The sequence below is a fragment of the Chlamydomonas reinhardtii genome, chromosome 16 (assembly GCF_000002595.2).
Source record: "Chlamydomonas reinhardtii strain CC-503 cw92 mt+ chromosome 16, whole genome shotgun sequence".
NCBI lineage: Eukaryota > Viridiplantae > Chlorophyta > Chlorophyceae > Chlamydomonadales > Chlamydomonadaceae > Chlamydomonas > Chlamydomonas reinhardtii.
Window position 1 is genome coordinate 1,593,167 of NC_057019.1, and position 20,677 is coordinate 1,613,843.

A 20,677-nucleotide genomic window follows, 5' to 3' on the forward strand; every position below is an offset into this window, starting at 1 on the left:
GCGGGGGGTCCAAGTTTGGGGCGGCGGCCTGTGCCGACAACTAAGATTGGGCCGGGGGGCCGTGTCAGATGCGGCCGGGGCCCCCGCGCGGCAACTCAGATGCGGTCCGACGCCATTGAAGATTGCGCGCGGGGGAGGAATCCACAACCTAGTTTCCCGATATCAGATGGGATTTCCCCTCAGAAAGGAGCCTAGGAGATCACAGGACGGTCGGGGGGATTCACAGGATGGTGGGTGGATGGCGGGGCGACTGATGGCGGTGGACAGCGGCAGCTGACAACCCAGCAGTTGGGGCGGGATTGCTTGCCTAAATGTTTACATACTTAGTAGAGTTGTTACAGTATTGGTATTTGCTCGCATTTTCCAGCAAGGCTTCTGGCAGCTCCCCTCTCTTGGTTCAGTCCCTCAACTGAGCGAGTTAGAAGCTCCATAGTAAGGATATGGTTGACAGTATGTAACACTACGGGACCATTAAAACTGTAGGCAGTTTGGGGGTGTTAGCCAAAGACGAACCACTGGTTCGCGGCAGCTTGCTGGCAACTTTGCCCATTTAAGGGCGCCCAGGGTGTCTACGATCATTCCAGTTGCTGAGTGGTACTCAATTAAAGCACTGTCTAGGACTATGAAGCGCGCTGAAGGAACTGCTGATCACCAGAGTTCTTGCTTCCTTGCCTTCTTTCAAGGCTTCGCACACGAATATCGTTTGCTGCATAGAGCCTGTGTCTGCAGTCTGTGTCTGCAGCCTATATGTGAGAGAGTTGACGGGGATGGAAGCGGGCTGCCCGTTTTTGGGCTACCCGGCTTCCGCTGTGCGTGCCGCCATGCAGCCGTGCACCTACTACCGTGCAAACACTACAGCACGATGCTTGGCTCTCAAATCCACATATGAGCGCGCGCTAACTGAGTTGTGCAGCGGGGCCGCCCTGCTAAACTCAGATTGGGATGCGTGTCAACCGAGTTGCGCGGCGGGACTGGTCTCCCAAACTTGGATTGGGGCGGGCGGCAACTAAGATGCGCGGCGGGACCGCTCCCCCAAACTCAGATTGGGGCGGGTGGCAGCTGAGATGCGCAGCGGCACCCCTGCCGCCAACCAAGATGCCGCCCGGCGGCAACCAAGATGCCGCGCGAGACAGATGCCCGACCAAACCCACCCCCCAAGATGCCCCCCGGCGGCAACTTTCCCACCCTCCTGTCAGGGTAACCTTATAGTATACTTGCACCCACGCGCAGCAGACACCCCCACCCCCCCAGGTTCCAAAGCTCCTTCAAAAGCACATCATGATAAGTTTCGTCACCAGGCATCAGTCGCTTGGAAGAGGGACAATTATAACTGTGAGTACTCCCCGCCTGACGGGGCGTGTCCTGAGAAGGTAGAGGTGTGTGGGCATGAGGAACAGCCGCACATCCAGCTGCCGCATACCATCCCACAGCGCTGAGAATACAAATAACTAGAAAGGTCTTTCCCGCTCCGGCTGGGTTGGACCCGCCGCCTATTTGCAATCAATAGGCTTTACCAAATACTGATACGCTTGAGCATACAAATAAAAAGACCCCCAGAATACACCAACTAGCTCAACCCTCCCTGCGGCACTGAACCTGGATTACGGCTCCACAGGGGCGACCATGCCACCACGGTTGTCCATCTGTGGCTTCCGCCATCGCTCGAGAGCTCGACGAGTCCAAGTTCTTGGGATTACGCCTAGAACTGGCGACCGCGCAGGACAGCGTATCAGTGCTAGCTGCTCACCTAACTATATCGTACTCAGCTAAGACCTGCACCGCAATCAGGTACTTGCCGCCAGATGCAGTAACTCGCATTCAACTAATGCTAGTGTGAGAGCGCAGATGCAATCGAACTCCACGGCCATTATCACAGAGTGAAGTCACGCGTTTCCAGTAATCGGTACACGCCAAAGCTTTGACGTTCCAGCAGGACAAGTGGTCCCCGTGAGTGTTCCCCGGTCAAAGCAAAATGCACAGGCAAGAGAATTCACAACCCAATTCAGTTCCAAAAGCATCTGAGCAGGTCATAGGTAGTCATTTGCAAGGTATACCACGTCTCATCCGCGCCCACATCCAGACCCGCATCAATCCACAGTCCTGCGTCGAGAGGCATCCTGCACAGACCTGTCAGAGGCCCTCGTCCTCGGCACCACGCACTTGTCAGCACACACTCTGCACCACGCATGGCAGCACCTTATGCTTTCGCAACACCCGGCATCACGCACGGCAGCAGCGCCTGGACCCAACCATATTGCGGCGACCCCCTGCCGAGCCGTTCACGACTGCACTGGACAGGCCAGAAGTACCCCAGAACGACATACCATTTCTAGGGGCCTGCGGTGTTGCCTTGGGTGTCTGCGGCTTGCGGAGCGGCCGGTGCGGCTGCCGCCGCCGCGGCTGCATCCGCAGCGAGCGTCACAGGCGTCAGCGGCGGGCAGTCCGTGTGCCCCGCAGCGTCAGTCGAGGCCGGCCTGTGGCCGAGGACTGCACGCTGCTGCTGGCGCGGTACTGGAGGCGAAGAACCCCCACGGAGGGCGCTTGGAGGAGGTGAGCCACCACGGAGGGCGCTTGGAGGAGGCGAGCCACCACGGTAGGTAGCAACCATCACAGGAAGCGACGTGGCCGAAATCTGTGCACGCGAGCCAGACCACGCACGGGCGTGAGTAGGGACAGACGCTGTCGGGGAGGCCACCGGCGTCCTGTTCGCGAGCTCAGGAAGCGGCAGGGAGACCCCGTGGGCCAGCACGAGGGCCGGCGAGCTTCCTGCCATGTGCGACCTCGCTGATGAGAGCCGCGCCTGCAATCTTTGCTGTTGTAGGGCATGCGCCGGCGTCAGGGCTTCGCTGACGCTTCGCCACAGAGCCGATTGCTGCGCTCCAGTGCCATTGCAGTCGGCGCCGGCGCCCGTCTCGCACCCCAAGCGGCCGAAGCACCCGCCCGCTGCGCTGCTGACGGCGCCGCAGCCGGCTCCTGGTGCTTCAGCCGCCCCAGGGCCCTCGCAACCCGACGGCTCCGCCTCTGGCAGCACCGCAGCCGCCGCAGCTGGCGCGCCAGCGAAGGCACTGATTCCAACCAGTCCAACATTCCCAGCTCCCCCAGTAGCGGTCGCGGGCGTTGGCGCCGCAAGGGGCGATGCTCCGCTGCCGCCACGCACGAGGCCCGCGGCCTTAGGCGACGCCTGGTCCTCTCCGTGTGGCGCTGCATGCGGCGGTTCGACGCGAGTGTACCTCAACGCCCACGCCACGCCAGGCGGCAGTGCGCCGGCAGCCTTGCCCAGCCCCGCCGCGTGCGCCGCGGCTCCAGCGGCAGCATCCGCCGCGGCGCCAGTCGCCCGGCCTTCAGCGCCCCACGCCTCGCAGCAGCTGGCACGGGGCTTGCCGTCGCCGTCAGCGCCTTCTCCCTTTTCCTCGCAGCTGCTACCACCTCCTACTCCCCCACAGGCGCTGCAGTAATCGGGCTGCAGCACCAGCACCAGCTCGGCACTCATGGTCTGGATGGGCGGCAGCGGCGCAGGCTGCTGACCTGCAGTACCGGTAATCGGGTGTGACGGCGTGAACGAGGTCAGCTGATCGGCAGTAGAAGCAAGAGGCGAGAGGTGCGCCTTTGGGGCCCCTCAACACGACAGGCTCTGGCCTGGACGCCTGACCTGCGCTGTCTGGGGGCCGCAAGCAAGCGCAGCACATCCCAGGCCGCGCCCACACACCGGCATCTGCTGCAGTCTGCCCGATTCCTACCATGAGCACAACCGCGCGGCCCCGCACCCCGCACCTTCTCGCCCCAGCGCTCCCGGCACGCCCAGTTCGTGGAGCAGCAGCATGCGGCCACGGCTGGCCGCCACCGCCGCCTCCTCCTCAGCCTGCTGCCGCTGCACCCCGCGCACCATCACATACACCAACGACGCCGTGACGGCGTGTAGCAGGCAGAAGCCCAGGTAGGGGTAAAGGTACGACAGCTCAAACCTGCAGGCCGCACAGGGGCATTTCAGGGGTGCTTCCTGCCAGAGTGCGCGCATCTCGCTGTGGTACACATCAGCCTTGTCCTAACATAAGTCACATCGCTTCGGCCAACCTTAGCAGCCAAGGAAATGCTTTCGCCCCTGCACCGCTTCGAGTGCCTCGCCTTACCCTATGGCCATCCGGCAAAGAAGAAGCATTGTCCACGCAAAAATTAAGGTCACGTTCCCCTGGCGTATATTGGCACAGGCGCAGCACGGCGACCCTGCACAGCACCCGTTCAATAATGTGTTCAATCACACGATTACGGTACGGTACAAGCTTAGGTGTCCTTCCTGTCAAACCAGCTACGCCAGTCCCGTAATACCCGCTGAGTCACCAGCAGGGTAGAAATTGCTAGCTTCAAACTCCGAGACCCGCTGTCGCGCAGCCACACGCTCAGAGACCTTGCAAGCATCACAACGTGCTCCGGGTCCTGCCGGACACGCACCTAGGCACATGGCGGAGTCTGAAAAGGGAGTGTTGTAGCACAGGCAGCTTGGATACGGCCATCGAAACAGTGCCACTGCTGAAGTTAGCAGCAGTCCAGCGGAGCAGGCCATCAGCAGGTACGCCTGCGGGCACGGCGTCGGTCGGCGCTTCGTGTCGCGTGGCGGAGGCGACACGGCGACCCGGAGCTGGAGGACAATATTACAACGCCCCGCAACTGGAGGACAATCGCGCGATGGTGCAGTATTGCAGACGATCAGAAGGCCAAGACGGGCCAGCGAATGGGCTTACCACCCAATGCAGGACGTGGTTCAGCTCCTCGGCGGGGCTCCGCTGCGTTGCGTTATCCGCGCCATTTTTGCTCATCACTTGCGCTTGGCAAACCGAGCCCAAGAGGGCAATCAGCGCGAGCGTATGCTGCAAAAGCGCGCGGAGCTGGAAGTCTCGACCTCTCCCAGCTCCAAGGCTCGCTGCAAAGCCCCTCAAATTACTCATCTTCCTATACTATCATATGAACGTGGCAGTGTCGCGCCGAGTGCGCGTCACGAGGGGGTTCCCGTCGGCTGAAGCAATTGTCAGCGCAGTTGTCAGATGACGCGTGAAGGGAGCTAAGGCGGGCAGAGAACATAGGCTGGAGATTTGGAAGCATTGCGTTTGCGACGCGCCAAGGGCTCATCACAACGCCCTTACGCGATCCTCCCGATGGGCCACATCAGCGACGCCCCATCTTCCCCGATCGCGTCCCCCAAAACCGACGCCTTGCGTGCACCGAATGCCAGACCACACCACATCCACTTTGCTACTTGTGCTGATAACTGTGGGCCCACGCCAGGGCCCACCGGGGCCCACGCTGTAGGCCCTCCTCTAGCCGTGCCGCTAGCCTCAGCCTAGGAGGGTGGGAGGGATATCTGGGCGAGCCATCCAGGGCATCGGGGTCGGAGACGCATCCAGCCGGCGCGGGCATCCAGCATAGCCCGCCCACATAACCTGCCTACCTGGGGGCGACCTGACCGGGGTATATACCCCCACGCTCCTCCCTGGTCCGCGGCGCAGTCATAACAGCACGCCGCGTGTAACGTGCAGAGCCATTCAACAGTGCTGGGGTGACCCCGACCCAGCCATCCAGCAGTCCCCGCCGGGCCATCCAGCATTCCCGGGTCGGCCCGACCGGGCCATCCAACAGTCCCCTCCGAGCCATCCAGTTGTCCCGCCCAGGCATCCAGCAGTGCTGGGCCGGCCCGCTAGGGAACTGCAACAGTGCTTGGAAACGGGTAGTCCCAACCACTCACAGCCCACAAACAGCCGATCCCCGAAATTCCCACCCTCCTTAGCCTCTAGGGTCCTCTCGACTCTGCCGGCCCTGCAAACGGCACCTTTGGCGGGCAGCCAAAACACAAACTTAACTGGCCAAGCATTGGTCCTGGCTAGTCATAACATGGTTGCTTAAATCCATGGTGGAGGTGCGGGTGGTCCGGGCTGCCTGGCTCGGGTTGGGCACGCGAACCCTGACACGGCTCTCCAAAGGCCAGCATTCTTATGCAGACAAATCTTTAAGTGGTTTGTAGAGTTGAGATGATTGATCTGTGCTATCTGCGCTGGCGAGTAGGCTGCCGTCTAAGGACGTGACGGGCAACTGATGCGCCCAACTTTTCCTCGCTAGCCCTCCGCGAGTCTGCAACACAAAAGATTATACTATACAGCTATAACATATTACAATTGAATTGCATTGATGGAAACAGCGTGCAACTAGCGTGGACCCACAAAACTACAACTACTTGGGGGGAGTTGTGAGGAAACGCGAGGTCAACGAAACGCAGAGGAGGCGGTTGTGGCTTATTAATACACTTGAGAAGTAATTCTAAATATGTATATGATGGGGTGGGCGCGTCCAATATTCATGAGCGAACCGGGATCCACATTCTTGGCTGCGCTCGCGACTGGTCCTCAAGTCGCGCCTACCGCAGCGCCCGTAAGTAGTTTGTATTCAGATTTCATACAGCTATACTGAATTGCAACTATGTTTTCAAAAGGCCCTTTGTGGACGCCGGATGGCATGTGAGCCCCTGACTTGGCGTCTTTAGTCGCGAAAGCATATGTATTAGTTAATGAGCCACGTTGCATACTTAATCTTTCATTAGAGAATGTATTAAGGCCATGGCTTGCAAGGATGTCTGGCATTTTGCAGACTATCGCAGAGGACCCGACTGCACCTATATTTGACCTTATCAAGGAGGGTAGAGTTACAGTTTGGGAAGGGCCTGTGTTTGGGCTCACGACTAGCGTCAAGTACACGGACTTCCTTCACCTTGCCGACGTCGACGTGGCCCCCAAGCCGCTCGGCGCGTGCTTGGTTTCGGTCAAATGGAAGGAGAGTGGCGTCAAGTACAAGGGCGCGTCAGGAGCGCACGCCTTCCGCGAGGTCGTCAGGACAGCCATCACAGCTGCCTTCCCCGCCTTCGCACCGCGTGTGCGTAGGCGCAACCCCAACAGCGGCGAAAAGCCGCGCAGCCAGGTCTTCACGGAGCAAGCGCTGCAGCAGGGAGGTAAGCCGTGGCTTGGCTGGGGCTGGTTGACTCTCTAGGGTTCTTGGTCGCTTGACTGATGCGTCGCACTGCCGCGCCACTCCGTGCAGATGTGGACCCCAAAGAAACGCTGCGCAACATGTGCGATATCGCGGTGGAGGAGAACTACGTATGCAGCTATGCGTTTGTCGAGCGCGTCCGCTGCCCGACTGTCGCCTCGGCGTTCATCTACATGCGCGACTTGGCCATCCGCGGCACGCAGCCCCTGCGCGGCGCCGACCAGACTGTCAGCGTGCATGTAGTGTTCGGTGTCGGGCGTGTCGAGCCCGCCAGCGGCGGTAGTGGCGCGGTGTACCTGCCGCTGGCGGGCAAGCCGGGGGCGTGGGGGTCGGAGGGCTCGGAGCCTCGTTGCTGCGCAGAGGCGCACGTCCTTAAGGCTGGGGAGGGCAACAAGAAGCAGCGCCGCGGCAAGGTGCGCTGCCATCTGGTACTCCCATGCAGGCCTACCTACCTTGCTGTGATGCGCTGTGTCTTGCGTGATTGGGGCCTACTGACTCATTTGGGGTTACGCTTTGTGCAGGTCGCGGCGCTGCAGGTCTTCCAGTACATGAAGCGGATCCTGACAACGGCAGGTATGCACATGAACGCCATGATTCAGGGTGACGGCGGCGCCGCGATGGCGAACCCCGAGCAGCTGGCAGCCGGCAACAGCCAGGGCATCATGGACAACGAGAGGGTGAGCAAGGGGTCGCGAGTACCAGCCCAATCTATTCCGAACTGGGTGGTGTGCAGCAGCCGTGCGCGCATGGCCTGAGCCAGGAATGTTCTGGGGGTCCGCCCGACAGCATTCCGACATTAGGCCATGTAGATCCAGCCGTGTTATGTCAATTGCGCCGTGAATTTCCGCCAACTCCCCTCACTTCATTTCCGGACAGGTCGCCAACGCCAAGAAGGCTCTGTCACGCGTGGTCCAGCACCGGGACATGCGGCACAGCGACAAGAGCAAGGACTGGGAGGGTGTCATGGAGGCGCTGTCGGAAGAGATTCAGGCCGGTGTGGAAACGCACCAGGGCAGCGGCGCTGTCAGCTCACTGCGCCACGTGTCTTTGAAGCCCCTGCGCATTTTGTTTGCCGACGACCTGGCGGTACGCCTGTTCGCACACCTCAACCACCGCTTCCACCTGGGTGTGCATCTGGATTACACCTCTCATGTTGTCAGGGCGGTGAGCGCAAAGCTGCCGTTCGTCCTGGTGGCGTCTGTGCCTGTCTCCGACGTGCTGCGGCAGCCCGCAGGTGCGACAGATCATGACATGTCCTGTTGCACCAGATTGCAGTACCGTTATTTTGTGAGACCGTGATGCAAACATCCCTTCCTTCCTCGCCGCCATTCCCGTGCAGGCCCAGGCGCGACCTGGGAGCAGCAGCACCCCGTTCAGGGTCTGGTGCCGCTGGTGCCGCCAGATGACGGCCGGCAGCGCAAGGCGATTGGTGCGAAGCCGCTACCATTGTGGTTGCTGGTCACTGGCGCCAACGACGAGCGCTCAACACGCTTTGGGCTGGCGGGCATCGAGGCGGTGATGGCTAGCCTAGGCGGGTTCTGCCCATACTACGTCACCTCGGATATGGGCAAGGAGCTGGCAGGCGCGCTAGTCTGCGCCCTCAACCAAGTGGACGTCGCGACGTACATCGACCTCATGGCCGGCGCGCTGCTGGGGGGCACGGGGCTTCCAAAACGGCCCGACGGGCGGCCCTTCGTTGTGCTGGTGTGGGACGCGTGAGTCAGACGGACATTAGGCGGGCCCGACACTTTGTACATGAATGTGACGCACCACTGCCCCGTCCCAGGCCAATTTATAATAGCACTTGTCATTCAAACCGTGCGCCCAACCACAGGTCGCACGTCATGAAGGCGGTGCTGAAGGGGCTGAAGGCCTGCCCAGCGCCAGGTGGAGGCCGGCCAAAGGCCACGCCGGTCTGGCTTGGCTTCCGCAGCATGCAGCTGATGCGCTTCCAGCCGAACTACATGTCGGCGGAACTGCTGGGAGCTGTGCTGATGTCGCTGCTGGCTGGTCCATCGCGCCTAACTGTCGGGCAGGAGTGGAGGTTCCCGCTGTCTCGCCGGCACCTGTCCAAGTACCAGAAGGACGCGCTAGGTGCGCAAGGGTCGGCGGGGGCTGCAGTTTCTGGGCCCACATAAAGCCTTCGTGCAGGCCTTATCCTCAGGGATGTTGCTTTGTGCCCATTCAGCTCGAGCTGGAGCAGACGTCACGGCCATCGAGGTGGAGGCCCCAGGTGTGTGTGTGTGTGTGTGTGTGTGTGTGTGTGTGTGTGTGTGTGTGTGTGTGTGTGTGTGTGTGAATGGGGTTGCCAGTTTGTCTATACATGTGTGGGCATTCTTTTCCGGGGCTTGTAATGAAAAACACTTCACCTCCACGCAAGAACTGGTGCCCCATTCTGTTTGCAGCGCCTGAGTTTCTGGAGGCGGTGGAGCTGGCCACGGACGAGGAGCTGGGCGCTGAAGCCTCCGAGCTGGAGGGTGCCGGCCGGCACGCGGCTGGTGGCGGCGGCAGCGGCGAGTTTTTCCTGACTGGACTGGACACGCGCATCCCCTTCGACGGTCAGCTGGACCCGCAAGTCTTCCACCTCCACGTGCGCCGGTGCTCAGGGCCGCCAGCGCGGCAGGGTGGCGCTGCTGAGGCCACCGGAGACACCACCTGGTTTGTGCACGTCAAGGTCCGCCCCTTCGAGGTGGGGCGTTACCTTTACGCCTTCACGTGTTGACTGACTCGTGGAAACTTGTGTGGTTATGGGTTCCTGGGTAATAGCCTATAGGACGGTCATGGCTGCGAGGTGAATGGGAGCCTTCATCAACACCACATACTTGCAGGTGTCGTACATCGTGGCCATCCCAGCCCCTGCCGCTGGTGATCCAATCGTGGTGCCCAACTACTTCCGCAACAAGGACGTGGCCCTGTACCTGCAGAAGCACTACCTGCAGTTGTCGCTGTACTGGGTGCGGTGCATACCCGGCGTGCCCAAACAGGCGTACACATCGACACAGGTAGGCGGCGGTGGTGGGCTGGGTTGTCGGAGGCTCGCGGCATCTGATCCATGGTTGCTCACCACCACGCACTCACTGTTTGCACTACCCTCAACTATCGTCATGCCATCAAACCACAGGAGACAGGCATCAGCCTGCTGAAGGTGAACCGGCTGTGTGATCAGGCCTACACGCTGGACCGCTTCACGCTCACTATGGCTGGCAACTACCATGCCATCTTCGACCGACTGGAGGGAGTGGTGCCGCGTCGGAGTGCTGAGGCAAGCGCCATCTCCGCCAACCGCCAAGGTATGGTGGCTTGGCGATGATTTGCTGATGTAGCTTCGGACAGTTGTACGGCGCCAACATACCCCTTGCTTCATCAGCCCCCTTCTTGTAATGTCGCATTCATACCTCTGGTAAATATGTACGCAGGGTATCTTCGTGCTGCTGCATCACAACACCTGCGTGCCTATCCCCAGGAGGTTGCTGGGCGCATCGCCGAGCAGCTGCTCCGAAGGGAGCCGCCTCCACCGCCGGCTTGGGTCGGGGCTCCCGCTGCGGCTGCTGTCAGCGGTGAGGATAGCGGGGCTGAACAGCCTGGGCACACGTATGGTGTCACCAGCAGTGACAGCGGCGGCAGCAGCAGCAGCCAGCGGCCAGCAGCAGCCGATGCCAGCGATGCAGGGGGCGCGGGCGTTGTGCAGCCCAGTCGCAGCTGCAGTCCCAGCAGCAGCAGTGACGGCGGAGGCGCATATGCCTGCCCCGTGGAGGTTGCTGGGCGCATTGCCGAGCAGCCGCAACGGACGCCGGCTTGGGCAGCTGCTGTCACTGCGGCTCCTGTCCGCGGTGAGGAAGGAGGGGCTCAGCAGCACACATACGGCATCACTAACAGTGCCAGCAGCGGCAGCCGCAGCGGCCAGCAGCCAGCAGCAGCTGATGTCGGTGGTGGGGGTGCGGGCGTTGTGCGGCCCAGTTGCAGCAGCAGCAGCACCGACAGCGGAAGCGCATCTGCGAGCGCAGGTGCAGCCAGCAGGCCTGCAGCCCATGCCTGTGCGACAGGACCCAGCAGCGCCGGCGCAGTGGGTTACCGCAGCCCCGGGATGATGTTGCTGCTTAGCCGACGGGGGGGGGGTGTCGCCACGGCTCACTCCCGCGGCAGGCCAGCGTGCAGTCACGTCAGTGCACACGTCGCCCATGGTCATAAGCCCCAGCCCGGGAGGGTCTCCGCCTGCCGGCAGCCCTCTTCCGTCCCCAGGATCAGCCAGGCGGGGCACCTGGTCTCGGCGCAACATGTTGGACAAGGACGTGACGTGGTCACAGCAGCTCGGTGCTGCTCTTGCAGCCCTGCAGCAGATTGACAGCTCGGTAACAAACAAGCTGCTGGCCTCGGAGCAGGGGCCGCTGTACCCGCTGTTCAAGTCCCGTGTGTCTGACCAAGGTAAGCAGGTCCTGGGCTGCTGGGATTTCTATCACACGCACTTCTGACACACACCGTATGACAATGATATGGGCCGATCCATGCAGGCGACGTGCTGGCCGCGTGGAGGAACAGCATCAGCGAGAAGCACCTTGAGAAATGGCGATCGGCAACAACGACTGCCTCTGGCGGCAGCAGCCAGCTGCCGCCGGAGCGCAGCGCTATCCGGGAGGCCCTTGATGCCTACATCCAGCTCGTCAAGCAGCGCTTGCACCGCCACCAGCAGCAGCACAGCCAAGATGATCTCCAGCAGTCGCCGCTGCCGGGGCGGCAAGGTCCTCGGCGGCTACCTACCCTGGCCGCCGCAGTTGCCTTCGCTGATGGTGCCGCTGATGAAGGGGGCACCGTGTCGATACCGGGATCGCCAGAGCAGCTCTTTCCTCTGCCTAGCCGCCGCCCACGCCGTGTTACCTTGCGGTCTCAAGGTGTCGACTTGATGTCGCTCGTCCCACCGTTCGACCAGCGGCAGCCATGGCCTTTGCTTCGGGCGCTGCTCAAGGGCCTTGGAAGGGGCAAGAAGCTGTACATGCGGGTATGTACCAATTGATTTACAATACTGCAACCGATTGCTGACGGCTTCTTATTGGCATTCACAGAAGGTGTCTGTCGGCTTGAATCTCCGCCTCAGCTCGCAACGGGAGCCGATCAAGGCCCTGTACCAGCAAATCCGGGATAGATTCCAAGGTATGTAGCGCATTGTAGCATATGGTACACCTGGACTCACACATAGCCTACCAACCAGGCTCACCAACGGCCAGCGACCGCAGCACTGATGGGAGTGATGAGGACAACGATGCAGCTGAACATGGTACAGTGCCCGACAACGGCCAAGGCCGTGCCCCTGGCCCAGGTGCGCAATGGCCGCGCCTTCCTTTCTCTCTCATTTGCTTATCCCTTGGTTTTGTATTTTCCAGTTCCTGACCGGCGCTGTTTGCCTGCTCTACAGGGCCTGGCAGCCAAGGCGGCGCTGCCGCGCGCCAGCTGTCGATGCAGGGCGGTGCAGCCCCGCCCGGCCTCGGGCTGGGCGGGCTGTCCTTCGGCGGCGGCGCGCTGCCCGCCTTCACGCAAGGCCTGGAGCGGCAGGCAGATGGCCTTACCTTGCCGCTTGAGCTACTGCACCGAGCCCCTGGCCCAGGTGCGCAATGGCTGCGCCTTCCTTTCTCTCTACTTGCTTATCCCTCGGGTTTGCGATTTCCTGTTCCTGACCGGCGCTGTTTGCCTGCTCTGCAGGGCCCGGCAGCCAAGGCGGCGCTGCGGCGCGCCAGCTGTCGATGCAGGGCGGTGCAGCCCCGTCCGGCCTCGGGCTGGGCGGGCTGTCCTTCGGCGGCGGCGCGCTGCCCCCCTTCACGCAAGGCCTGGAGCGGCAGGCAGATGGCCTTACCTTGCCGCTTGAGCTACTGCACCGAGCCCCTGGCCCAGGTGCGCAATGGCCGCGCCTTCCTTTCTCTCTCATTTGCTTATCCCTCGGGTTTGCGATTTCCTGTTCCTGACCGGCGCTGTTTGCCTGCTCTGCAGGGCCCGGCAGCCAAGGTGGCGCTGCGGCGCGCCAGCTGTCGATGCAGGGCGGTGCAGCCCCGTCCGGCCTCGGGCTGGGCGGGCTGTCCTTCGGCGGCGGCGCGCTGCCCGCCTTCACGCAAGGCCTGGAGCGGCAGGCAGATGGCCTTACCTTGCCGCTTGAGCTACTGCACCGAGCCCCTGGCCCAGGTGCGCAATGGCTGCGCCTTCCTTTCTCTCTACTTGCTTATCCCTCGGGTTTGCGATTTCCTGTTCCTGACCGGCGCTGTTTGCCTGCTCTGCAGGGCCCGGCAGCCAAGGCGGCGCTGCGGCGCGCCAGCTGTCGATGCAGGGCGGTGCAGCCCCGTCCGGCCTCGGGCTGGGCGGGCTGTCCTTCGGCGGCGGCGCGCTGCCCCCCTTCACGCAAGGCCTGGAGCGGCAGGCAGATGGCCTTACCTTGCCGCTTGAGCTACTGCACCGAGCCCCTGGCCCAGGTGTGCAATGGCCGCGCCTTCCTTTCTCTCTCATTTGCTTATCCCTCGGGTTTGCGATTTCCTGTTCCTGACCGGCGCTGTTTGCCTGCTCTGCAGGGCCCGGCAGCCAAGGTGGCGCTGCGGCGCGCCAGCTGTCGATGCAGGGCGGTGCAGCCCCGTCCGGCCTCGGGCTGGGCGGGCTGTCCTTCGGCGGCGGCGCGCTGCCCCCCTTCACGCAAGGCCTGGAGCGGCAGGCAGATGGCCTTACCTTGCCGCTTGAGCTACTGCACCGAGCCCCTGGCCCAGGTGCGCAATGGCTGCGCCTTCCTTTCTCTCTACTTGCTTATCCCTCGGGTTTGCGATTTCCTGTTCCTGACCGGCGCTGTTTGCCTGCTCTGCAGGGCCCGGCAGCCAAGGCGGCGCTGCGGCGCGCCAGCTGTCGATGCAGGGCGGTGCAGCCCCGTCCGGCCTCGGGCTGGGCGGGCTGTCCTTTGGCGGCGGCGTGCTGCCCCCCTTCACGCAAGGCCTGGAGCGGCAGGCAGATGGCCTTACCTTGCCGCTTGAGCTACTGCACCGAGCCCTTGGCCCAGGTGCGCAATGGCCGCGCCTTCCTTTCTACTTGCTTATCCCTCGGTTTTGCAATTTCCAGTCCCTGACTGGTGCTATTTGCCTGCTCTGCAGGGCCCGGCAGCCAAGGCAGCGCTGCGGCGCGCCAGCTGTCGATGCAGGGCGGTGCAGCCCTGCCCGGCCTCGGGCTGGGCGGGCTGTCCTATGGCGGCGGCACGCTGCCCTTCACGCAAGGCCTGGAGCGGCAGGCAGATGGCCTTACCTTGCCGCTTGAGCTACTGCACCGAGCCCCTGGCCCAGGTGTGCAATGGCTGCGCCTTCCTTTCTCTCTACTTGCTTATCCCTCCGTTGTGCCTCCGCTTGCCGGACTGTCCCTTCAATTGTAATTCGCATCCTTATCCCTCGGTTTTGCGATTTCCAGTCCCTGACTGGTGCTATATGCCTGCTCTGCAGGGCCCGGCAGCCAAGGCAGCGCTGCGGCGCGCCAGCTATCGATGCAGGGCGGTGCTGCGGCGCGCCAGCTGTCGATGCAGGGCGGTGCAGCCCCGCCCGGCCTCGGGCTGGGCGGGGTGTCCTTTGGCGGCGGCGCACTGCCCTTCACCCAAGGCCTGGAGCGGCAGGCAGATGGCCTTACCTTGCCGCCTGAGCTACTGCACCGAGCCCCTGGCCCAGGTACGCAACGCCTTTATCTCTACTTGCTCAATGCATTTTCCAGTTCCAGACCGGCGCTGTTTGCCTGCTCTGCAGGGCCGGGCGGGCTCCCCCCAGGAGGACCCCGAGTATTGGATTGGAGTGACCGAATCCTTGAATTCGAGAGGCAGCTGGGCTTCCAATAATGGGTACTTCATATGCTATAATGCAGTACAGTCCCGCGACCAACTGCAATACATTTCCGCGCTGGAAAAAGACTGACTCATAGTGACGTGTGTTGCGGAACTAATGCGTAAGTAGACCATAGTGGAAGGCAGAGTGGGCTTGCAGGCGGCACGAGGGTAGACAGTCAGTAGCGCAAGTTGTGAATTCACATGCATGTTACCGTAACCGACAGTAAACGCTGTGGACAGTCGCGCCCATGGCTGGCTGGTGGTGGCTGCTGTACGTGACTATTACGGACGTCCTTGACAAGTGACTAGCAACTCCTTTGAAGATTCGAAGTACCTTGCGTGCATCAGCGCCTTGTAAGCCCGTTCCCACACTGGAGTAGCAACTCCTCTATTGGATTCCGCAGCCCTCGCTAAAGCCACAGCACCAACTCACTTGTGCAGCATAGCCAGTGCATTGTCTAGCTCGAACACAAACCGCGCCATTACCGTCTTTTCACTTGCGTTTTCATTCTTTAGTCGTTCACCCGGTGATTTTGTGCAACACACCTGTACTAGCCTGGCCATTGCATCCGTGCATGCCGCCGCTCCAGTTGGAGCCTGGTCCAGGGTGCCCCAGAAACGCTTCCGAGCATCCATGCTCATTGTTATCCCATTCCGCAGATTGGCATCTTCCGCAGGGAGTTTACCAACCATCAAGACGTACAACACCATCCCCATGCTGTACACGTCGAATCCGTAGCTGTGCCGCGCATCAGGACCCGTCACGCCACCTTCTCCCTCCGGGGGACGGAAGCCCTGTGTGCCCGCCTGCTTGAATGAAGGGAAATAGCAGGGGGTTGACGCTTGCTCCATAATCGATTGCTGGCTGTTGAGGTGAGGTTGTCGGTCAACAGGACAGCACTAGCAGATCCCCCCCCCCCCGCCCCCAGCCGATATCCTTGCAACCCCTAACCTTCCACTTGCCTGCCCCCGCTCCTGCTTCCTTGCCGTGATGAGGTCCGGGTCGCCCAGCACGCCGCGGCCTTCCGTTGTGACCTGCAATGAGATCACAAGCACATTTGATCACCACAAAGCTACAACCCAGAATGCGCACTTCGTTAACAGGAGCGCCAACTTACCAGGATATTGGCCGGTTTAATGTCGCGGTGAATGTAGCCTAGCGAGTGCAGGTACTCGGTGGCGACAGCCGCATCACGCAGCACGCCGCACAGCTGGCTAAGCGATTTTGATGGCCGCTCCTTTTCATCTTTTGCTGTGATCCAGCGCTCAAGTGTGGATGGAAAGTGCTCATAAATCACGCCCACCGCCTCGCCTGACACATCACGCACCAGGCCCCTCAGCGGCAGGACGTCAGGGCGCGCGCACTGCAATCCCCAACGGATGGCATTGCCCAACGCGCTGCGATCAGCCGCAACGTCCCCTGACTTCTCTATGACACGCCGGTATAGCTTCACCACCACCTCTCCCTGCCCAGCGGACATGTCCTCAAGCGACATGACGTACACATCCCCAAAGCCCCCACCGGCCCGGCGACGAACAGACTGGAGGTCCATGCGCTCCCGCTGCTGCCGTACGGCCGCATATGACAGGTCCACCCAAGGGACAGTGAGTGCCGAGCTGGAGGGCCCGGGCAGGTGTGCGGCCAGCGGGGTGGGGGCGGCAGCAGCTGCCGCTGACGATGCTGCTGCTGATGGTACTGCCGACCCTGTGGCTGGTCCAGCTGGTCCCTGCAGCTCCAGAGCGTCGAGCGCAGCGACCAGCGTGGTCATGGAAGGCTGATAAAAGGAATCCGCGTAGGCCGAGAGCTGAGGGGTGGAATGGATGGCGGCCCAGCCGCCCAATTGCATGTACGCCTTGGAAGACCGCTTCCAGTAGCCGCTGTGTCCCGGCTTTGCGCCCGGCTTGGCTGTGGCCAGCTTGTTTGCCTCGTACATGGTGACAGGTTTATCAATCGGTACTGTGTCCGGGCTTTGCGGGGCTTCGGTTCCACACCACCATCCCGCAGCTTTGCCGTGTTGTGAGGAAAGATGCCTGTCAAGCACCGTATACGACCACTCCCTCCGTCCAACAGTAGTGGCCACAAGTAATTGCGTTCGGAGGGGCCTCTCAGGATCGAACTGGAATTCTAAGTGAGGCAGGCAGTCTGGTTTATAGTCCTGAGGCGCCATAATAGTGTTTTGGTTGTTGAAAGTTAGTCTACAAACAAAGCGAAGTAACAACGTGTGGGCACGGGCCATGCGTGCACCCTGGTACCAGCCTTGCACTAGCCTGGCACCAGCCTTGTCTCAGACGATATGCGCTCTGTCGCATTTCCGTTTCGCTTTGGTGTTGTAATTTGGGTGTGTTGGCGAGCGTTGTACCCTGGAGCGATGCATGGTGCCGTACCGGAGCGACCTGGGCCCTTTAGGGAGGCAAGCGCGGGAAAGGCGCGCAAAACCCTTGTGCGTCTTGGCGAACGACGTCCATCTTGGTTGACGCGCTGACCTACGTCAGCGCTTGTGTCCTTGCAGTTTGTGAAGGTTGGTACCTGCAGCTATGCTCGCGTTGGAGTTCGTCTGTGTGAACGATCGCAATTCCGCGCCAATGTTTTCCTGCCAAAGCTTCATTACTTACGCTCTGCCTTGCATCCCCACAGATGCTGAGGAGGCCAATCGAATCGCCCTCTGCGGATTACGTATTCGAGACCGGCTCTACGGTAGGGTTGGGTAGGGTTTTTGGGCGACAAGGGCGCGGATACAAGCCCAGTTCTTCCAGTTGGTGATGACTTCTTGCAGGACAATCTGAAGCATGGTGGGGCCACCTTGTGCTGTGAAGAGACCAAATTGCCCCTCCAACCCCTGCTGCAAACCCCCGCAATTTATTGATCTTCCCTGCCCTGCCTGCAGGGTGCAACCACCCTGATGGACGGCCTCAACCTGGATGAGAATGCAAATGATGGGTGGTGCTTCACTGGCCCTACTGGCTCCGTTACTGCCAGCAGTGGCACGCCCTCCATCATCAAGTGCTTGTCTCCAGATGACCCTGGCTACCCCGGCGGTGCTGGCTACTTGTCGTCCAAGCCTCACGTCCATGCCACCAACACCTCGGAGGTGGGAACTACTGGCAGGCTGTCACGGCATGTGCGCGGGAGTGTGCCGGAGAAGCTGGGAATTGCCAAGAACACTGATCATTGCATCTATGCTGACTCTGCCTGTTTTACTCATGTCGCGCACAGGTGACTGAGCCTTACTTCTACAGCCCTGGCACGGCCGGTGGACCGCCCGACCCGCCAAGCCCCCCTCAGGAGCCGCCGCGTGTGCCGTACATCGTCGCACCCACGCCCAAGGCCAGCGCGCCCACTGCGTCGCCCTACCACACCCGCCTGGCCAAGTCCAAGGAGGCGCTGGCTAAGGGTCAGGAGGGCTCGGGTTTGACCATCATGCGCATTACATTGGACAACAACGCCATGTTGGTGGACCGCTGCCTTGCCGGCAACGAGCAGTTCAACAACATCCGTGCGGCCTGGAACAGCAACAGGTGAGGAATGGTGGGCATATGTTTGTGGTTGTCCCTTTATCTTGCTGTCTCACTTTTGCAATCCTCAATTTGTTGCTGATCTTATTGCTTTGTCCTGCTTACCATGCGTGGTGCTCGTCCTACAGCAACTGGCCTTCCGCTGAGGACGTGCTGATGGCCTCCAACGAGAACAAGTGCAAGCTGTGGAGCTTTGAGAAGGTGGTGACCGATGAGGACTTGCGGCTGGCGCACAACGTCCAGGTTTCCGAGCTGGCCGGCCAGAAGGTTGGCGGTGAGTGCCATTTCCATCTTTTCTTCAGGGTTGGTGGCTGAAATCTGTTTGTATTGGTAGGTTGATGTACGGGTCACCGGCAGGAGACCGTATGACAGACAGGCCATTTGTTGTCCCCCTTCAGGTGACAAGTACCTGTTCATCAACAAGAGCACGAAACAGCCCGTGGTTGTCTACCGCCCTCGTGGAGACTTCGCCCAGATCAAGACCGCCCTGCTTGACAACAGCACCTTCCACAAGGCACGTTTCTTACTAGAGGGGATGGTTGACTCCTCGCTCGGCTCCCCTAGGTCCCTTACCTTGAAGTGCCTCGTGTTGCCTCGTGCCTCGTGCTGCGTGCCTCGTGCCCCTCGTTTATTTCTTGTTTTCTGACTATCCCTCTGCCCGGTCTCACTATGGTTGCAGGACCACGGCATAATCATCCTGGAGCAGGGCTTCCGGATTCCGCCCGAGGCCTACAACACGATCGGCGCCCTGGCTGCGGACACTGAGAAGCACAAGCTCATTTACTCGTACAACAACTTGGGCGAGTATGCATCAGCCAGCGCTGCTGCCATGCGCCTGAAGCCCAGCAACACTGTGCTGCGGCTCTGCCAGGTGCCCAGCGTGCTGCGGGCGCTGCCCCTGGGCACCACCCTGCCGCTGCCGAAGCACGTGTGAGTGTGTAGCATGTGTACTAGAGCTCGGGGAGTACATGCAGTGCTGTTGCTGTGCTGTTGCTGTTCTGTTGCTGTGCTGATGCGCTTACTGTAAGCTGACTTGATTTCGCTTTGTACCCAATGCACAGGTGCGACGGCACTGAGGTGCTGGACTGTGACCTGTGCAGTGGGGACAAGAAGCCAAGCGAGATTGGCGCCATGTTCTTCATGGTTGGCAACAGCCAGCTGGTCTCCACTCCGGCGGGCTACTGGTGCAAGGAGTCGTTGCTGTGCCCAGATCTGGACGTGCGCTTCCTGTGCTGGAAGTGCTTTGGTCAGATCTCGAAGCACGTGGGCTCCGAGGTGCCGCAGGGGCTGCTGGTGAAGCTGTCTGGCCTGGCCCTGGTGCAGGTGATGAAGTAAATAGTAGAGACGGGGGTATGTGGCCTATTTGTTGTGGCCCATGGTCAGGCCAATCCGTTTATGTGCATGGACACTACATAGAGAGACAGTATGGTTGGACCTGAAGGTGTGCAGAAGTAAGTGGGAGCAGAAGCTCTGCAGTGTGGATGTGGTTGCATTGGGACATTGCTGGCGATTTAATGACAAGTAGGATTTGATACTTTATGTGTGCAGTGTCTACGTACACGGTGGGCCTGCCCCTTGCTTGGGGGTGTTGCCAAGGTCCAGCTCGGGTTACCTGCCATGGGCAGGGTGGTGCCTGATATAGAACGTGTATGGGGGGGTTGCTTTGAGTTCGGGGATTCTGAAGTTACTGAGTTTACAGAGGCGGGGTGGGCCTGGGTGGGCATGATTGCGCAGGTGTCTAACGTTGCGCAAGGGTGCCGCAGCTCCAAACGACACGGACTGTTGGTTCCAGATTTCACGGATGTAACATACGTTTACTGAATTTTACGGCTATTTGAGGGGCGTTGCATCCGGGGGTCGTGGGGACTGCTGGGGAACGGTGGGAATCGGTCGGAATTGGTGGGAGTGCAGAGCCGAACAGGGGGGACCGGCCATGACAGTCAATCCTGCGCCGGCGACATGTCTAAACCCACACCTGGCCAAACTCGCAGTCTAGGGCCTTGTAAATGCAAATCAAGCATGCACGTAAGTTCAGGCAAGTAAACGCGGTGGGCCGGCCATCCCCTCCCAGAACCACCTAGCGCCGAGCTCGGGGCGGGGCAGGGTGGGGCTCCAGTCAAGCCTGCCCCGGCGACATGTCTAAACCCACACCTGGCCAAACTCGCAGTCTAGGGCCTTGTAAATGCAGATCAAGCATGCACGTAAGTTCAGGCAAGTAAACGCGGTGGGCCGGCCATCCGCTCCCAGAACCACCTAGCGCCGGGCTCGGGGCTGGGCAGGGTGGGCTCCCAGTCAATCCTGCCCCGGCGACATGTCTAA

At 61.0% G+C, this 20,677-nt stretch overlaps 5 protein-coding genes across 7 annotated transcripts in view; 2 read left to right on the forward strand and 3 right to left on the reverse strand.

Annotated features, from left to right (window-relative positions):
- Positions 1 to 783: 783 nt before the first annotated feature.
- On the reverse strand, positions 784 to 5,091 carry CHLRE_16g653900v5 (uncharacterized protein). Its single transcript, XM_043070854.1, has 5 exons — positions 4,737 to 5,091; positions 4,447 to 4,570; positions 4,128 to 4,221; positions 3,772 to 3,962; positions 784 to 3,525 (listed from the first exon to the last, which is right to left on the reverse strand). Exons 1-5 carry the CDS (start codon positions 4,809 to 4,811, stop codon positions 2,330 to 2,332), a joined length of 1,680 nt encoding a protein of 559 aa, XP_042915496.1. The 5' UTR covers positions 4,812 to 5,091; the 3' UTR covers positions 784 to 2,329.
- A 908-nt stretch (positions 5,092 to 5,999) lies between these two features.
- CHLRE_16g653934v5 (uncharacterized protein) lies at positions 6,000 to 15,141 on the forward strand. Of its 2 annotated transcripts, XM_043070855.1 has the most exons (24): positions 6,000 to 6,988; positions 7,078 to 7,439; positions 7,548 to 7,703; positions 7,903 to 8,260; positions 8,366 to 8,741; positions 8,861 to 9,120; positions 9,215 to 9,259; positions 9,432 to 9,715; positions 9,855 to 10,028; positions 10,148 to 10,316; positions 10,443 to 11,207; positions 11,266 to 11,448; positions 11,535 to 12,019; positions 12,084 to 12,171; positions 12,230 to 12,337; positions 12,434 to 12,622; positions 12,718 to 12,906; positions 13,003 to 13,191; positions 13,287 to 13,475; positions 13,572 to 13,760; positions 13,856 to 14,044; positions 14,136 to 14,321; positions 14,475 to 14,693; positions 14,769 to 15,141. In XM_043070855.1, exons 1-24 carry the CDS (start codon positions 6,613 to 6,615, stop codon positions 14,855 to 14,857), a joined length of 5,817 nt encoding a protein of 1,938 aa, XP_042915497.1. In that variant the 5' UTR covers positions 6,000 to 6,612; the 3' UTR covers positions 14,858 to 15,141. The 2 variants fall into 2 exon arrangements, with proteins under 2 accessions (XP_042915497.1, XP_042915498.1); XM_043070856.1 differs by lacking the exon at positions 14,475 to 14,693.
- Positions 15,142 to 15,151: 10 nt separating this feature from the next.
- Positions 15,152 to 17,159, reverse strand: CHLRE_16g654000v5 (uncharacterized protein). The gene has a single exon (XM_043070857.1). It carries the CDS (start codon positions 16,777 to 16,779, stop codon positions 15,943 to 15,945), a length of 837 nt encoding a protein of 278 aa, XP_042915499.1. The 5' UTR covers positions 16,780 to 17,159; the 3' UTR covers positions 15,152 to 15,942.
- Positions 17,160 to 17,298: 139 nt separating this feature from the next.
- On the forward strand, positions 17,299 to 20,177 carry CHLRE_16g654050v5 (uncharacterized protein). Its single transcript, XM_043070858.1, has 8 exons — positions 17,299 to 17,364; positions 17,481 to 17,540; positions 17,731 to 17,934; positions 18,060 to 18,361; positions 18,487 to 18,632; positions 18,757 to 18,872; positions 19,038 to 19,288; positions 19,420 to 20,177. The coding sequence occupies exons 3-8, from the start codon at positions 17,746 to 17,748 to the stop codon at positions 19,691 to 19,693; spliced, it is 1,278 nt and encodes a 425-aa protein (XP_042915500.1). The 5' UTR covers positions 17,299 to 17,364; positions 17,481 to 17,540; positions 17,731 to 17,745; the 3' UTR covers positions 19,694 to 20,177.
- Positions 20,178 to 20,273: 96 nt separating this feature from the next.
- CHLRE_16g654100v5 (uncharacterized protein) overlaps positions 20,274 to 20,677 on the reverse strand; it is a 3,600-nt gene continuing 3,196 nt past the window's right edge. The window contains exon 8 of one of the 2 annotated variants that reach the window (XM_043070859.1): positions 20,274 to 20,677. This exon is cut by the window's right edge and continues 1,195 nt beyond it. The gene's annotated coding sequence lies outside the window, so the exon portion shown is untranslated. The other variant, XM_043070860.1, reaches the window with a different exon arrangement.

What these genes read in the sequence shown, in the direction of transcription:
- CHLRE_16g653900v5 (XM_043070854.1), bottom strand. Translation starts at nt 4,811, where the DNA reads ATGAGCAAAAATGGCGCGGATAACGCAACGCAGCGGAGCCCCGCCGAG. An exon ending in ACCACGTCCTGCATTGGGTG is followed by an intron (nt 4,571 to 4,736) that starts GTAAGCCCATTC and finishes CCGTGCCCGCAG; the next exon opens with GCGTACCTGCTGATGGCCTG. An exon ending in AGACTCCGCCATGTGCCTAG is followed by an intron (nt 4,222 to 4,446) that starts GTGCGTGTCCGG and finishes GGTGCTGTGCAG; the next exon opens with GGTCGCCGTGCTGCGCCTGT.
- CHLRE_16g653934v5 (XM_043070855.1), top strand. Translation starts at nt 6,613, where the DNA reads ATGTCTGGCATTTTGCAGACTATCGCAGAGGACCCGACTGCACCTATA. An exon ending in GCATCATGGACAACGAGAGG is followed by an intron (nt 7,704 to 7,902) that starts GTGAGCAAGGGG and finishes ATTTCCGGACAG; the next exon opens with GTCGCCAACGCCAAGAAGGC. An exon ending in AATCCGGGATAGATTCCAAG is followed by an intron (nt 12,172 to 12,229) that starts GTATGTAGCGCA and finishes CCTACCAACCAG; the next exon opens with GCTCACCAACGGCCAGCGAC.
- CHLRE_16g654000v5 (XM_043070857.1), bottom strand. Translation starts at nt 16,779, where the DNA reads ATGTACGAGGCAAACAAGCTGGCCACAGCCAAGCCGGGCGCAAAGCCG.
- CHLRE_16g654050v5 (XM_043070858.1), top strand. Translation starts at nt 17,746, where the DNA reads ATGGACGGCCTCAACCTGGATGAGAATGCAAATGATGGGTGGTGCTTC. An exon ending in GGCCGGCCAGAAGGTTGGCG is followed by an intron (nt 18,633 to 18,756) that starts GTGAGTGCCATT and finishes GTCCCCCTTCAG; the next exon opens with GTGACAAGTACCTGTTCATC. An exon ending in CTGCCGCTGCCGAAGCACGT is followed by an intron (nt 19,289 to 19,419) that starts GTGAGTGTGTAG and finishes CCCAATGCACAG; the next exon opens with GTGCGACGGCACTGAGGTGC.